This window comes from Callorhinchus milii, unplaced genomic scaffold (genome assembly GCF_018977255.1).
Source record: "Callorhinchus milii isolate IMCB2004 unplaced genomic scaffold, IMCB_Cmil_1.0 Scaffold5, whole genome shotgun sequence".
Taxonomy (NCBI): Eukaryota; Metazoa; Chordata; class Chondrichthyes; order Chimaeriformes; family Callorhinchidae; genus Callorhinchus; species Callorhinchus milii.
Genome location: NW_024704746.1, coordinates 60,772,643 through 60,790,833, shown reverse-complemented (window position 1 = coordinate 60,790,833; position 18,191 = coordinate 60,772,643). Strand labels below are relative to the sequence as shown.

Sequence of the window (18,191 nt, the reverse complement as noted above, 5' to 3'; positions counted from 1 at the left end):
TCCCCGTCAGAAACAATTAGCGCAAAAACATTTATGTTAAGATGAAAACCTTTAAGTAAATGTCGTTGGTGCCAAAATAAAATATTACTTCCAGTTTTTGATTTTATTTTATTTGCAAAGTACTTTATTTCTGATGCCTTCTTAAAGGGGAGGTCATGATAAACACATCCCACCATACATCAGGAACCTTTCCAACCCCTGACACCAGGGATATAATTCTTCAGCAATTAAACATCTGTTTGAGAGAATATTCTGGGAAAACCCACAGGAATGTGATGATCGGACTCCGTTTGGTTCGCTCCTGCAGTGTTGGTTTGCCTTCCTCAGCGATCACATAATTATATCGAATTACATGGAATGATTCAACATGGAAATAAGCCAATCAGCCTAAATAGTCCATGTTAGAGTTTAAACTCTGCATAAGTGTCTACCCCACCTATTTCCATCTCCTGTACTCTTCTACTCCCTTCTCCCTGATGTGTACAAGTGCTACCAGCGATGGCCAAACTTTCCTTTTCTATGCCACTTACCTCAGGAACACCTTAAAACTTATCTCTTTGATCATGCCTAAGGTCACTTTCCCTTGCCACCACCACCACATTCTCTGTCGATCCCAGGCACTGTAAACGCTCCTAGGCATTACCATAACATGGAAGGTGCTACATAAATGCAAGTTGTTTCAAGGGCAATGGGACTCTATCCTGCGTGAGGGGCACTATATAAATGCAAGTTATTGTTGTTGCAGCACCATAACACTGCAATTAAAGAAGCAAAGTACATTGCTGCCTTCTGATCATTTCCCTTGTTTTACACATTTTACACTCATTCCACAGAGATTTCAGGGGGTCTATTTACCCTGTTAAAGACAGCACTGACACTTTTTGGATAGTGTTCTATGTACTGGGCAGTTATCAGGAACCTCCGAGTCAGATGCAGAGCAGGCCAGTGAAACCCTCACTACAGAGAGAAATAATTTACAGCAGGTGGCTAGTATTTATTTATTAGCCACTTCATGGCTGTTTGCAGGGCATTGCAGTGCACTAATTGGCTGCTGTCTTCCCCAGCAAAATACACAATAATTTTCCAGTATATGCTATGAAGCGCTTTGAGATGTCCTTCTGATGTGAGAGGTGCTATATCAAATGTAAAGATTATTATCATTATTTTTATCGACTGGTAAGGTTGCAAATTTTCAGCAATGTCTTCATTATCACCAATGGCAATTATCAAATCACACGAGGTATTAATCTCTCTTTATATTTAACAGAAAGGTGAGGGCTGATGACATGATCAGGGCGATTGGTTTGCAACGAAAGCAAAGAGGGAAATTAACACATAAAGCTAAAATGTCAAACAGATAAAGTACCCTTGGCTCAAAGATTTAATCTTCCCTCTCTCACCACGATTTTCCAGATTAATTTTCTCTGCTATTTCTCTCGTTCTTTCTCTACTGACGATATCATGATACCTTCTTAACCAGTTACAGACATAAATATTTACTCTTAATTCTTTTGCAGACGTTGATTTTGTGAAATTGAATTTGATGATTCCTAACTTCTAGGGCAAATTATTCGGGGGGAGGGGATGGGGGGGGAATCATTTTAATGAGACCTTAATAATTGTTACCAGAACTTGGGATTAATTTGGGAAGACTTTTTTTGTGCTATTACAAAAAGGGAAACTTTCTGAAAATGGAAAACTTGCATTTGATGTAGCACCTTTCACATCAGCAGGAAGTCTTAAAGCGCTTCATAGCATATAATGTAAAGCTTAGTTAATGTGCATTTGTGGCCATCGGGCCCTTGGGAAAGCGGCAAAGCATTTTGAGATGCGTTCCGAAACTGAAAGGCTCTTTATCACATGCAGGGGTTATTATTATTGCTTTCAGCAGTGGAACTATCGTAATTTGCAACTGGGAAGAAGTTCCTCAAGTTTGTGTTATAAGCCACAAGAGAGGGGTTTTGATTTGATTTCCAAACATGAGTAATGTGTGGCTTTTCCCAATCCTGAAACAACTCAATTGAAACAAGCTGCTCCTTAAATACGGCAAGAACAGGAGATTGGAAAGGGATTGTGCCCTCTTATGCTGTTACCTGTAATCTGTGCCGTTGACTGGAGTCCATGTATATGTCCGAATTCCTTTATCGATGTACCTCTACAAACACAAGTTATTTTATAATATATAATATTCCTAGCATTTTATATTTATTTATAACATTTTTATTCATTTGCAACTTATTTAATACTGAATCTCCAAATCACTTTCTCTTGACGCCTTTTGCAATGGATTTGTAACAATGCCGTCTCACTCAGTGGCACAAATTGAGACTTAACAATGTGGCAGTGAAAATCTGGTCCATTGAAAAGAAATAGCTTGTGGGGCGAGGGCAGGGTGGGTATTCTGCTACAATAGATCAAATGAACAGAAGGGCCTCCTTTATCCAACGTCTCTTGTGATTCGTGCCACGGATTTAAACTAAAGTTAAATGAGCGTCAGTGTAAACAATGCATCACGTGCTGTAGGATACTCATTGAATTTTAAATTAAACATAGTTTTGCTGCTGCTTACATTATTGTTTCAACTGTAAAGGCTCTAAAGAAAAAACAGCCATCCTTGCCACCAGTCATATGGGATCCTCATTCAGCCTGGGACAGAGATACTGGCTCGGATTAGCAAATGATAGAACAGGGCATAACAAAGCAAAGGAGGGGAAAGGGCGCATAATATATCAATGTCTCTGAATCTCATACAGGACCCAAAAGCATTTGCAACAAGCCAAGGAGAGTACGTGATGTGCAGCATTTAAAGAAATTAAATGCTCCGTGACAGAAATGTGCAGTGAACATATTGAGACTTTACTAACAAGAAGAGGGACAATAAAGGGGACTGCTTTCTCAGCAGTTCAGAGTGTTTTTTGTGCAATCTCTCTCAGAAGGAACATGACTGAGAAGTGATATGCTGGCAACAGAGCCTTGACCTATGGATTTGGACAAAAGGCTGTCTATTTATAACTCGTGAGGCTAAGCTGTCACATCTGTTTCTTTAAAATTTTATGAGGCAACATGTGTTACACGGCAAATATCATTCAAAGAAACACGTTCAGAGAAAAACATCAGCTCATGCCTCCTTCAAACAAAAATAATCGTTCTTAAAGACCGAACAAATGGGTGCTCATTAACTGGACTGTACCTCATCGTAGGACTTAATTAAAGTGTGAACGGTTTTCTCTCCATTCTCGCCTTCTATCATGCTATGTCGAATCTGCCAGAGAGACAAGAAAAAGAAAACACATTTGGAACTGTACAAAAGTTGATGCAGTGATCAATTTGGAGGTTCCAATTTTACAATCCGTTCTGTAAACCTGCATCCAACAAAACTCAATAAAACATGTTGCAAGACTAGACAATGGTGTGAAATTTATAAATTAAGAGACAAGAGCACATTGGTCCACACAGACTGTACAACATGAAGGACAAGGGCAACAGCATCTTCAATAGGAGCATCCAGAAGGACCATGAATGATCATACAACATAATAAATAATAAATTATAAGGGTCTAATAATATTGTGCGCTGAGTGAACGGTTCAAAAGGTCAACTCAAACTGAAAACAACCTTTAGAGAATGACTGCAGTCTTGCGGAATGTCAGTTAGATAGTATTAATAAACCTTGCATTTAATATAATACTTTATCATGCCATCCAACGTCTTAAAGTGCTTCCCAGGATTTACTGTACATTTATTGACTGTGTATTTGGCGAAGGTGGCAGCCTATTTTTGCACTGCAACGTCCTGCAAACCACCATGATGTGTATGACTTATTTTAATCGGGAATTTTACACCGGAAAAAAATCCTTTCTCTTTTTGAAAAGTGCGATGGGATCTGTACACGTGTGATTGGAGTTTTACATCTCATGCAAAGGGTAGCACCTGCGACAATGCAGCATTCTCCCAGCAATGGAATGACAGCCTGGACTATCAGCTCAAAATCCCTATGGGGCTTGAATCCACATTCCTTTGACTCTGATTTGTAAATGCTACTAACAGAGCCAGACCAACAAGAGGGAAAGTCACGTTTAGCTGTTCCAGGAAAACACCGTCAGTTTTGTAATTATCTTCTCACCTATTGACAAGGAATTAATATTTAATTTTACCTAATAGTAAATTACTAGTCAGTGCAGGAAAATTTTAGGAGTGGTTCCTCGGTAAAATAGCAAATTAAAACAATCTCCTTCTGTATTTCACATGGTTGCTAACCCATGTGTGTGGAACAAGAGGATTTGTGCATCAATCTGGCTGCCCAGCTTGGCTGGCATTCAGTCCTGGGTCTATTACATGTAATTTGATGCAAAAAACAGCTATCACACACTGATGGTATCCTATAACTAGTGGTATCAAATTAAGCAACATTCAACACCGAGATTTTCTTGGAAAGAGAGTACAGTTGATTAATTTCAGAAGCTGAAAGGTTGCCTGAAAATATACAATTTCACAGGAAGATTTTTTCCACTTAACAAAACATAACTCGTGCATTATGCCACACAGTAACCCAACTAGAATGAGCTCCCGTGGTCAGAAGCAGGCAATGGAAGTTTGCTTTTCAGTATCTGTTCGTAATTGCAGTGACAAGCTGTCATTTTCAATTAGTGCAGAACTAACTCTTTCAAATAAACACATGTCCTGCCACACACAAAGCCTAATACCAAGGCACAAACTATGCACATCACACACCAGCAAGTATCTAACATCTGGAACTCCCTCTCTCTGCTCTTCTATCTTACCAGCTCTCTTTCTGTTTTTAAGTCTGGCCTCAAATCTATTCTCTTTGAATGGGTCTAAGGCCACTTCCCTCTCCCCTGTCTCTGAGTTCAACCCCATCCTCCACGACATTACCTTACGTGAAGGGCACAATATAAATGCAAGTAGTTGCTGACATATCTACTCTCCAATTAGGATAAGTAAATACTCGTTATACTTGATACAGGGTCCTGCACACTGAAAGGACAACCCAAAAAATTTCATAGGATTTAACGTAAAGTGTCTACTGCTTAAGCGATTGTGTCTTTTGTTGGACAATGCAACAGGTAATTTGCACGCAGAAATTATCCAACAAACAGCTAGGATAATTGCTGGCATGGATCCAGACATTATAGGCCAAAGGCTATTGAAATCACAGTAAGCATTGGCTACTGACAAATAACTCACCTCCACTTTAATTTCATTCTCCAGTTCAGCATCCAGGAAATCTAACGTGACCGGCTCCTGAGATTTAGGATTCTAAACCAAAAACGGAGAAACCATCAGACAGTGAGTGAAAAACCACAGTGACCTAAAGTTTAGTACTGTACCTAACCTGGTGTTAAGCCAAGCTTTACACTTGATACTGTTCTCAATGAGGACTTTTATCCCGTGGTGAAGCAAAGCGTATTTGTGGATGACACAAGGTTTTAATTCAGATTAACAAAGTGCTATTTCTTTCCACGTTAGCAATGTTTTTCTGGATCCTGAAATTAATAAAAGTGCTGGGCGAAGCAGTTTCCAGAGTAATTCCTCAACCTTCTGTCTTGCAATACAATTTATATTGATATAGCGCCTTTCACATCAGGAGGACACCTCAAAGTACATTACACTGCTGGCTGGGCACCAGAACCAGGGGAGAGGAAGTTGGAGAGGAAAGGGAAAGACATCTGACAGAATGGTCAAACAGGTAAGTATTGAGGTGGGCTTTGAAAGTGGGGAGGGTAGAAATCAGAAGAGCTTCAGGATGGAATTCCAGAGAGCAGGAGAATGACTGAAGGCCCACCCGCTAAAGTGGGGTGGATACACAGTGGTGGGACAGCAGAAATATTAAAATCTTACAGCATCACCCTACGACAATTAATTGTTTTGTGGTGTAAGCCGAATAAAGTGATTTTTAATTCTGGCAGAAATAATTTCTTCACTTTAATACCAGATCCAAGCATATTTTGTCAGGAAAATTCATACAGTAAACTCCTGATCACTCCAAGGGAAAAGGGCTCAGTAACGAGTTATCCCAAGTGGTGGGTATAAATACATCAATAAATGCAGCCAGGATATTGACAGTGTGATGTCTTAAGTGGTAGTGACAAGTTAAGCCAGAGTCGAGTTATCAGGAGGTGACTATATATTGATGCGGACAGGTTAATTATTATATAGGTTTAAATGTAGTGTATATTACTTGCAAATCTCAGAACTCAAGCTCTGACCCTTAAGACACGATTTTTCCCTTCCCCCATCTAATTTTGCACTTGGTAAAAAGTGGCCACTCTGTAGATTGTGGTCCTATTCTCCTGTTTTTTTTCCTACCATACCTCCCATGTGTCCCATGCAGTACCCCATCGGTCCCTTGCCTGACATCCTCCCAACAAACCCTCACCTGACCTCCCCCTAGATGACTTCACCTGACCTTCCTTCCTCCCCCTCCACACCTCAAATTGATTCCATGGCATTTAATGGAATTATCTCTGTGAATAAATGGAGAGGGGGGGTGGGTTATGGGGAGTGGCGACTGAGGAATATTGTGCCACAAACTGTCGTTGAGGCAGAGTGCACTGATTCTTTTAAAAGGGTAATCGCTAGATTGCTGAAAAGTAGGAATATTAAAGGGTTTGGAGTAGGAACAGGAGATTAGATTGTGCTTGCAAAGAATAACACTATGGCAGGCCCATTGGTTCAAATGGCCTGTTCCTATTCTGGAGCAATCTACATTTCCCAAATTCCACCTAGCCTTAGCCTGTTTGACCATTTTGTCATAAAGGTTAAGATTGGGAATTTCTGGATCTTATCATATTCTAGCTACTTCCTCCTATGTAATGAGGATTGTATATCCTTTGAAAAATGCGTGATGTAAAATACAACAACTCTGTTCAATTTAATGAATCCCCTGAAACCGTTACATGGTGTTATTAAGAATTTTTGACAATCATCACTTTTCTGCTTGATCGCATCCTCTAACTAGGTTCAGCTGTCTTTTTGAATACTTTTTTTTCAATTTGCAACTGGTACATTAATTTACTTTATTTCCTTTACGGTTTATTAGGAAACAAAGCTCTACAGAATGAATCTCTGCTAATTGCTAAAAGCATTAAGGTAAAACAATCCATTTTAATTACCCAACTGGGTTCAGAGCAGATGCTCATGAGATGAGGAGCAAATCCTTTTAATAACTATCGTGAATTCGGTTTACACTACAAACAATATTTTTTTTACTTCAGGGATGCTTTAGAGAGGAGAATTTCTGCGGCATTGTATTTCTGAATATGGCGGAGGCAATCTGGAGTGAATCTGGATCATATTTGCCATTTACATGGGAATTGAAATCCATCTTCACCCCATTTGCTGTAAACCCCCTCCTCTCCCCATCTCAGGCTGAGATGAAATAGAGATCACACTTTTGTAACAAACTGAAATGTTTTCTAATTTTCTCTTGAGGCACCATCTCCTTTCATCTAAGATTAGGCATTAATTATAATCTGGTACCAGTGCCCTCTCTGTTTGTTTAACCAAGCCGGCTTTACTTCCAATCAGATATCAACAAACAAACAGTATATGTTATTATATACAAATCGTCCATTAATATTATTCAAATGCTTCAAAAAAGCGGTAAAATAAAGCAGGTTTTAATCAACATCCTAAACTAAAAGGTACCTTCCTCTGGGTAAATACTATATTTTAAAACAGCATCCAATGCTAGCCCCATCTGTATCTTCACTGAATAGGTACATTCGCAAACCAAACATAATTAAATAATTACAGCGGGGACTGGAGAATCCATAAAAAGTGCAGTTAAATAGATAACATCCAAATTAAACAAATAAGGAAAGAAATGATCACAATATAATTGTTACAATACAGTTCAGGCACAGAAAGATCTTATCACATTACCAATCATGCAGCATGCACCAAGACATTGACACGATGGTTGTAAGCAGGTCACGACGATTTGCAATGTATATACAGCCATGGAATGAAAAGTAAAAGTGTGAAATACAAAGCACTTGTACAAAACAATGGAAAATCAAAAATATCACAAGCAAAACACAAGGAATGATTTCAGGGGAAAAGACAGCTGGCCTTTTAATGCATTTTCAAACCCCTTGCTTTAAATCATAGTTTTATAGAGGTCCCAAGAATTCTGATAAAATCTGTAATGAGCCACGATGGGAAAGGTCCACTATAGGAGCCTTGTTGCTAGCAATAACACTGCCAATTTAATAGAAATAAACCGTTGGATAATAATAATCTTGTGACAACAGGATTGCAATTTTATACCATGCATTTGGATGTGAATTGCTGCACTTTTATGTGTGCAGTGTGAATGGGGCAAAAATTACATTGACTTTGCAGTTTCAGGAGCAATGTAGCACAACAGTAACTGCTCAAAGCTCTCAAGGGAAGTCCCTGGAAATGTTGAAAGGATGTTGAAATGTTTAATGCTGTGAATAATTTGATTTCCCAACCCTTCCCTGCACAAGCTGCAGATTATTCAGAACTCTGCAGCTTGCATACTCTCCCGAACTAAGCTTGGTGAGCCAACCATCCCCTACCCTTGCCCAGCTTCACTGACTCCCCAGCCCCAGGAGGTTCGAATTCAAGATCCTCATCCTTACATCCACAGTCTTGCTCCTCCCGACCTCTGCAACCTACTAAAACTTTACCAAGCTGTCAGCTCCCTCTGCTTAGTGGACACTGGCCTGTCAATGTCCCCCGCCCTGCCCATTCCACCATCAGAGCTCGGTCCTTCCGCCTTTCTGCCACATCACTGAGGGTAAATCGGTGATGGTCCTTATGGCATAATTTCAGCACAACATTCTGAAATAATGAGGAATGACAGAGATGTCGGTCTTAAAATGCAGGCTCTTGTTCCACACAGTGGACACAGGAAGCCCCCTGTTTGGCTCCTGTAAACTCTGATCTTCTCCAGATACCTATCAGGTTGCTTTAATCCAGAAAGTGAAACACACAGGCATTCAGAATGACTGCCGAGAATATATAACCTGTAAATATTAGAATTTTTTTTAAAAAGGGACATGAATTAGTTGTATTAAATTAAAATCAAAATGGTAAGATTTTACTTTGTAGTTATTTAATTTCTTTACATTTTCTTAAATTTAAGCAGGGTGGAGTACACATACATTAAAATTTCACCCCGTCTCTTCCACTGTCAGGGAATTCAATGGCAACTTCACACAAATATCACTAGAGACTGTAAGCTTAGGTCAGTCACTTCCCTTCTATGCATTGCAGGCAAGCACTTCAAAGGAATTCATGCATCCAAAGGCAAAAAAAAGTTTCTAATGGAAAGAGAGCTCTTAAAAAAGTAGCACATCAAACACAAGCAAAATCAATAGCCACAAAATCTTCAAAAGGGACATCATTCTAAATTGAAAGAGCAAAATAAGTCAATGCGCTTCACGGAGAATGAAGCGTAAAGCTAAGGAAGGAGCTATTTCTTTCAAAACACTTCGTACCCTCAAAAAAGTTTGCAAATATTTGTAGCATGAAGACATGGTTATCAAAATCCATAATATTTCACTAGCATCCAGTGATCAATGGCGCAATTCAAGGAATGGGTTGTTTCAAACACATTCTTAATTTGGTTGCAACAGGTATTTTCTATTGTTTTCGACTTACCTTTTCACAAGACCTTTACATACATGAGAAATATTCGATCATACGTGCAAAGAAATGTGCATACTCATGTAATTTATTCCTAGTTTGTATTAAATCCACAGTGACATTGAAGACATTATTCTGAATATGGGTCGGAAACCTCAAAAGTTGTTAGGGAAGAATGAGTCAGTTCCATTTCAGATTCTTGATTCCTACCAGTTTTGTGACCATGAGGTGTATTTCCCCAAATTTTGGTGACATTTTTAGGGGAGAAAACGTACAGAAGTAACGACAGTGTGTGTAAATTTCACTTACTCTGAATGCATTGACCAGGCAGCTTTAAGGTACCTCTTTGCCACAATGCATTGGTGTACCTGTGCTCACCTCCAGTTTCTTATGCAGTTAACCTCGACTGGTTTAAAATGTTAATGAATAGAAATTGCTATTTATATAAAGTTTTTTAAAGTTAAAGTTATTTTTGCCTTGAAATAATCTGATCTTTAGGGGTTGCCTGAGGAACCGTTTGCAGAGACGTTCAGTTTGTGAAATGTATTCACAAATATAAATAAACAGTAAAAAAAAGGAGATTTAACCCTTCTCCCATCCTGCAAATCTGAATTCAGATGAGTTTGGATTCAGGCTCATGTTAATTCCCAAGTTTATATCATCTCACCATCACCAGATGGAAGCCTTTCATTGAGTAAGAACAGACATTTTACAAATTTTAGCATAACAAAATTAGCTTTTCGAATGTCACAATGCTGAACATGTGCTTCACTGAGCAATCAACCCATTTATATAATCCTTCTCAGAGATGCATAAAAGCAGAAACCAAATTGAACACACAAATCATCTCATTAAACCTTTCTGGATTTACTAAAGGAAACTAAACTATCAAGACGTATTGGAAAGAAACAGAACATTATGTTCCTATTTTGACCAGATCTACCAAATTGAAAACTGCTAAAATATTGAGATTAATTCAATGTGGATTGTTTCTTCCCTCGAGATCCGCCGATATCGATGAATGAACAGAAACTATTTGATTCCTCCTGCTGGAGCGAGTCAAACAGTCAAACCTACAAGTGGAGAGTTTGCGATACCCACAATTGCACCATCACAATATGGGAGAGAACAAAAAAGCTGCAAATACCATAATCATCAAAGAAATGCACAGACTGCATGCAATATCCATGGCCAGCAGCAAGGAGTGCCAAACACGTTGAACCACTTTGACAAGTTTGATTTTCAAGTCAGCCACATTCATCCTGAGAATTTCTTTTTAACTTATTACTATTTTCTGGTGATAGCAGACCCTACCTTGTGAGCAGTTTGCCCCGAACTAGTAAATCACCAGTAATTGGCAGTCAATTAGTTACCATCTAAGCGGGTTTAAAGTCATGCCGTGGAACTTTGGGCAGCCAGTCCCACAGATAGGCGTTTCCAAATGAAAAGCGTTCAATTCTGACAGCTTTGTTGCATTAAAACCACCTCCAACTACATTACCTGTGCATTAGGGTGCCTCTCTCTTAAATAAACCTTTGGGATCCCTACACCAATTGACTAAGGTAATAAGAAAGCAAGGATTTTAGGTTACTAGAACAGTAAAATATGAAATTATGGTGTGAAATATCTTGGCAGCAATAAAAACCAATTAAGGGGAGAGATGTCAATTACAGAAATTAAGGCATGGAATAATTCATAATATACAAATGTACTGAATATACTTGACACAGAATTTTTAACTTGTGCATTCACATACCAGAATAAACCTGTCAGTTTCATCCTAAGATAACATCCATCTATTGTTATAAATTGCAAATTCACTCTACTAGATCTCAGCAAAATGGTAAGTTTATGTTGAGATGAGAGGGTTGTGCATACAGTGAAACCTGTCTTCAAAAACCTTTCAGGGGTCTGGGCCAAAGTGACCTTTATATAAGGGTCACCTTTGAGAAAAGGTTCGTTGTTAACATGTTTGTGTGTAGGATTTCTGTTCGGGTTGTGCCAGGATGGTTGTTAACAGGGGGTAGTTGCTGATTGGAGGTGGTTGCTTGAACAGGTTTGACTGTATTATGTTGCAGTGAATGGATCAGTCCTTATTTAGTTTGTGTCTGAGTGATATGGATATATCTTTAGATGAAAGCCACTGGCATCCGCTTTTCTCTATGCAAAGATATGTTGTGGTCCAAAAGTGTCCGTGGAACAATGTTCACAATACAACGCTGGGAGACTGGGACATCATTTGGGATAATAGGCCTGGCTTATAAAACAGTTATTTGCAATTTAATATCTCAGTAAACTTTGTGTCACACATTTCCATCTCTGCCTCGGCCTTCTTCACCTGGCAGCATCAAGGATTATGCTGAGGAATTTTCCATGGCCCTGGTCCAGCTGATTAAAGTCATGCATTGGAAAATGGCATACCCTGGTTGATGATTTTTCTCTCTTTCACCTCCCTGAACGGGTAACCCTATAAGGGTATACTTAAATTGCTTCAAACAAATCCGAGTTATACGTGACCCTGGGTGTCAGTCTCCTTAATCGGTCTGTGCATAGGAGAACGTACTAACATTAAAATTATAATCTTGGAGGAAATATGATCCTTCTAACCCTACAAAACTGTACTCCTGTATTAGAGACCGTATTTTCTTCTTGTAATTTTGACATTTGCTTTTAACATCAACGTATCAAGCACTTCACAGGTAATTGCTGCCAAGTTTTGTGACTGCATATGTCAGCAAATACAACTTCTGTTTAGTAAAGTCTCAAAAACAACCAATTTATCTGGAGAATTATTGGCTAGGAATGTACTGGAATGCCAGCCTAGAGTTTGAGCTCTAAATACTGACATAAAGCTTTAACTATGTAATAATATTCCTTAATAAACTTTCCATTTGATATAGCACGTTTCACATCAACAGGATGGTTCAAAGTGCTTCACAGGAAATACCACAAAGTGGAGTGACTGTATTTTGTGGGTAGCCAATCTGCACACAGCAATGCTGGATAACTGGAGTGGTGACTAGTTACCGGGAACAGGGATTTTTCCCACTAAGCTTCTGCAAGTCTGCAAAGCAGAAACCTTAATGGGTAGAGTGGTCCTAGATGGACAAGCAGTTGGAAGATTGCCAGACAGTGCTCTCAATGACAACCATTGCAGTTTTAGCTGGTTAAACTGCAACTGTACCCTAATGCACACTCTGGGATCCCCAAGCCTTGGTTGTTGCCAATCTACACCTAATCATCTGCAGAATTAGGTAAGTGAGGTATAACACACCAGGGAGAGTTTGCATTCCATTCCAAGCACAGGAAAATTCCTACATGTGAGTGACATTCATATGTTGAACTCCCAGTCTGATTTGGATATTGTGATGAATTTTTGCACTTGTCAGACCGCGCTGACCCCAAAAATCCTCCCCTTTACCCTGAGAACACAAAACTCAGTATCAAAGGCATTGAAACTAATTTAAATGAGCCAAGGCATCTTAGATCTATTCCCCAGTGCTTCAATTTATAACATTTCAACATGGGGTTTCTAAAGAGTTATCTGTGAATGAGGATTAGATTACTAGTTAATGTATATTTCTTTTTGAAAATGATCAGAGATTGGGGTTAAAATGGGATGATAATATCACACCACAGGGTACATTTCTTCCAGCTGACAAGCTAGAATCTACCTACACTTTGAAAGCAACATAGGAATATAGGAAGAGCTATCAACTAGTGCAAGGGATTCAAATTTGCCAGGCAGAATGTAGCTTCATGCTGTTTGACCTTGAACACCACCTCCTGGTGCCTTACAGACCTCAATGAATTGAAACAAATCCCATCTTCAGAAGATGCTACAAGAAGTTTGGTTTCTTCATAAGAGGAGAACAAAAATATGAAGTCGAGTTCCAAGTTGTCAGGTCACTGCTGATGTGATGTTTTTTACATTATAGCCTGGAACGAGTGCACAGGAAGTGATGTTGTGGACCTTCCTGTATATAGCGTACAATACATTGTGCATAGGAAGTGACATCAGCGGTGACCTGACAACCTAGAAATCTGCCATATTTTGGCATTGGAAACTGGCTGATCAGCACTGAAAGCATCGTGTGTCCATTTAGTGCAGATTCACAGTAGCCCACTGCAAGTAAGCTCTATTGGAGGGCAGTATAAAAGGTTTTGCTGTATATCTTGTGGCATAAAGTTTACTTCAAAGGACATGAGCAGCATGTTATTTTTCTAATTTACAAATTAATTGGTTTTATTTTAATACAAATTATGTGCTATGTGCTTAATAGCCGCACTACAAGGATTCATGCTCCTCATCTATTCTAATCCAATGACGATATTGCATAACATAGCAATTATTTATGTCCACTTGACTTCCCAAAGCGTAAGGGATGATTATCAACATCACATCTTTGTTACCAGCCAGGTAACATGGTCAGGTGACTCATATTACATTATGAAATGTGACAGAAATATGGGTCATAACATGGGTGTCAGACAGGAAGTGGGGAAACAGGAAATAGAACAGCCAAAATATCTCAGAGGATCACCAGCTTGGGCTCCCAGCTGACTCTGGGTGGTGCTTTGAGGCAACCACCCAACGTGCAGGGGGCTATTTAAATGTAAAATTGTTGTTGATGTGAATGCAGGATGGGCACCATGTATAACTGCATTGCAACACACTGCTGTCAATGCTAATACCCAGGCCTGTGCTAGCACATCAAGTATTGATTTAATTCCAAACCTGAGTGGTGACAATGGCCAGAGAAAAACAACTTCATTCATTCGTATCGCTCAACTAATGGAAACTATGTTAAATTGCTTCCAGAGGTATAAAAGCAGCAGGAGTTTGTATAATGTATTAAATTGTATAACAAGGTTGAGGTAGCTTTGATGGAAGGTAGAGTTGAATTGGAATTGGCGTTGTAAGGGATACATGTGGCAGTGGACTTGGTGACTTAATTGTTGTTGAGATTGAAAGCAGTTCTGTTGCTTTGGTAACGTTCACATGGGGAATGTAGCACTGATAGGTTTGGAATGATATCTGCAGCAAGGTCTGACAAAAAACATTTCCACAATTTAAGAGTCCACACAAGAGATCTGAATTACAACCCAGGTGATTTAACAGCCACCTGAAGAAGATCGAGGAAAACCACACAACTAATTATGGCTCCGACTGAGATTTTTATTGGCTCCAGAAACCACAAGGAGCCTAGTGTATTAACACAGTCAGACTTAGTGGTGTAGAGCTTAAGCGTGGAATGCAGGGCGAAATGTCAAGGTTTAACTTGGAGAGATATTTCTTAGGCTGGATAGATATTTGTTAGATCAGGGTATTAAGGGATGCAGAGCAAGGGAAGGTAATTAGATTTGAGGTACAGATCAGCAATGATCTTATAGAATGGCAGAACAGGCTCGAGAGGCTGAATGGCCTACTCCCGTTTCTATGTTTAACTTCACAGTGATCTTGCAATAATTTCCCCAATATTCAATGGTGCACCTCAACTAAAGTCTATCAATATTAGTTCTTGCATTTGATATTGTACTGTTCATGTTGGGAGGATGTCTGAAAACTGCTTCATATGATGCACTGTAAAGTTATTATGTAGTTTCTAAGCAAACATTTAGTGGCAAATTTCGGGGTAAAGCCATGGGCTAACAAGCAAGCCTTCCTCCTCCAATTTCCATTAAATATATTCAGTAATTCATCAGTCCCTTCTGTTTTGAGCTTCTAAAAAACACAAACAACTGCCTGCTCGAATACTACTACACCACAGCTCAACAGAAGTCACATCATTAATTGCAATGTTTTTATCTGGGCTCAAATATCCTCTGACGTAGATTAAATCTGTCTAAGTAATGAGACTGAGTATAGAGTGAGGTGATTGCTTTTGATCTCTGGCAGCTTTATTTACTGATACAATCCTTTCAGTCCACTGAGAACCAATTAAACCTTTCCACTGTGTCACCTTTGAACCCAAAGCCTCAAACAAGCACTCCCAGGTAATGTACAACAAGTTTTAGATGCCGAGAAATACTCATCCCCCAACAATTTATATGCGCTTTTACGAAGGACAATGTCACAGGGCACTTCACAGTAGCTGGATCCAAGGGCAAGAAAGGGAAAAGGTGATTATGGGGGCATCAAACAGGCAGGGCTGATGAAAGCAGTATTTAAGATAGACAGATAGAGAGGTGGCAAGACGGTGCGGTAGGAGCGAGTTCTAGAGGTAAGGGGTGTAGTGACCAACATTTGACATGGAAGGAATATGGTGGGGGGGGGTCACACGGTAACAATCTTAAACCAGGGTTGCTGATATTTGCAAATAATACCAGGCAAAGTGGATGGTGACCGGTTTGTGAAAATGTAATATGCGGACAACATTCTAACACCTAATACATTAAAAAATGACAGCTTTGATATTGTTAAATAAGGAATGTAGTGCTAAATGTTTGTTTAAGTCCCATTGTAAATTACACAGACCTGCTTACAAATTTGATGCTACAAGAGTTTTTTTTTATTTCGCCCAATGTTGCATTTCCCTCATGCAATGCCTTCACAAGATCACACAAACCTTTTATAGAATGTTAGTGAGGAGAAAGTCTTCTCAACAACACTCAATTGGAAATAGGTCCAGGATATCTCCTCATAGGGACTGTTGGACAGGATGGGGATACACTCAGTTGCCAGTGAAAGGTTGACTGGTTTTGGACAAGTAGCCTTGCAATTTGGCAGCTTTTTCCATATTATTTATACCAGTCAGTAAGCCAAGAACTTGCTTTATACAACATTGAATTTAATAAACATCTCACAATTGGAACAAAAAACAATTCTGTACTGCATGCTTCCCATACAGGGGCATACAGGGCTTTGAGAAGAGAAATAATTTTAGATAATTATTTGGGAAGGACAAGTTTGCAGGGCTATGGGGAGAGAGCAGGGGAATAGGATTGATTTGGGCAGCTCTTTTCAAAGAGCTGGCACAGACACGATGGGCTGAATGGTCTCCTGTGCTGTATAATTCTATGATTCTAGGAGGGACTGAGGCATTTTGATTCACCGTATGTCGCCTGCGAAGCAGCACTCAAATATGTTTGGCAAAAACAACAACTGTTGAAAGATTTAAGCAAGCTTCAGGGCAATCCATTGCGACAAAGTTAGAGGTTTTAGTCAATGTCATAATTAACACATCCCATGTTGCATTATCTCTCACATTGTGAGAATCAGACCTTTAATCTTCACATCAGTGGACAGAATAGTAGCAATAGAGCTGAAGGTATTAACAGAGAGAGAGAGGGAGAACACCTCACCAATTCTCTCTGCACGTCAATAATACTGGAATATTGTCTTCTATACTGCGGGACTAATGCCTACAAGCTGATACAGAAAGGACAGAATTGGAGTTCACATTGGGTTTGTGGATGCACAGCAAATGAGCTCATTGCCTGGCAAATTTTAAGCCCTAATTCCTACAACCTAGTCAGAAAGGGAATGCACTCCTAGCAGGAAATCCAGCACACTATTCCTACTACGAATTCCAGCACACTATCAACATGCTCACCTCTTTGATGGACAATTTAGGAATACTTTTAGGCCTAAGAAGCACTTTCTAGTAAAACAAAAAGACGAAAGTTGTGAAGTTAGTTTTAATTTTGCCAACTTGATCTAATGTTAGTTTGCTAGTTTACTGGAGATAGGCAGAGAGAGAATCCGCTGCCTTTGCTGTGTACCTTAGCATCAGAAGGGAGTTCCTTTAGCAGTCTCTCTGCTGTGCATCGCTCCCAACCTCAGCAGCCTTCCTGTTAGGGATTTCACTTAAGTTGTGCAAATTGGATTGGTTAAAACTAACACACATAATGCCACCACTTCCAGTACTTACGTATGATCTCACTTCCCACAAGCATAAGCTCACCCTTTGGTCACCTGAATGCTTTCACTTGCACCGCAAGAAAAAATGATGGGATGCTGTTAGGTGAGTTGTGCAAACCATATTGCCAAATATATGTAAACCATGTTTAAATGTACAGAGGGAATTATGAGCACACTTTTTGTTATGTAATTAACAGCTAATGAAAAGGATTATGTTAATCACATAATGACACATCTCACGGTTATACCTGGGGGCTAAATTGAGGCAATTTCTGGGAGTTACTAAGAGCTGTAAATATAAAATCCTTCCAAAAAATCACAGATATGTTAATGACTTGAAGGAACACCATTACCACCTAATTAACTGGGAGTCTCGTAAATCAGAGTTATATACTGACTTGAAGGGGGATTTGTCTGTGACTCAGAATTGTTATTGATGAGACGTGGCTTCAATTTAGACCTTAGTGTGTGTTTTTTAAGAATACCCAAGAATTCCTGAATTTAATAGCACTCCACCACAAATTGACTTAAATCATTGAATAAGCTATGTGCACATTATTATAACTTGTGTATAATTTAAAACATTTATATTGTTAATGTATAACATTGGTTCAAAGGATAGGGCATCATTTTTAATATCCCCAAACTGTTTGTTCGAGTTTCTTCAAGAAAACATACCAGTTTAATA

The 18,191-nt window shown here is 39.2% G+C and overlaps 1 protein-coding gene across 5 annotated transcripts in view; it reads right to left on the bottom strand.

Annotated features, from left to right (window-relative positions):
- Window positions 1-18,191, bottom strand: part of LOC103177010 (voltage-dependent calcium channel subunit alpha-2/delta-1) — a 418,878-nt gene that overhangs the window by 63,999 nt on the left and 336,688 nt on the right. For 3 of the 5 annotated variants that reach the window (XM_007890933.2, XM_007890934.2, XM_007890937.2), the window contains 4 exons: window positions 11,140-11,196; window positions 5,206-5,277; window positions 3,191-3,262; window positions 2,094-2,155 (listed from right to left, as the gene is read on the bottom strand). In XM_007890933.2, the coding sequence (XP_007889124.1) occupies window positions 2,094-2,155; window positions 3,191-3,262; window positions 5,206-5,277; window positions 11,140-11,196 (263 nt within the window). The remainder of the gene's footprint in view (window positions 1-2,093; window positions 2,156-3,190; window positions 3,263-5,205; window positions 5,278-11,139; window positions 11,197-18,191) is intronic. The other 2 variants (XM_007890935.2, XM_007890936.2) reach the window with 1 other exon arrangement.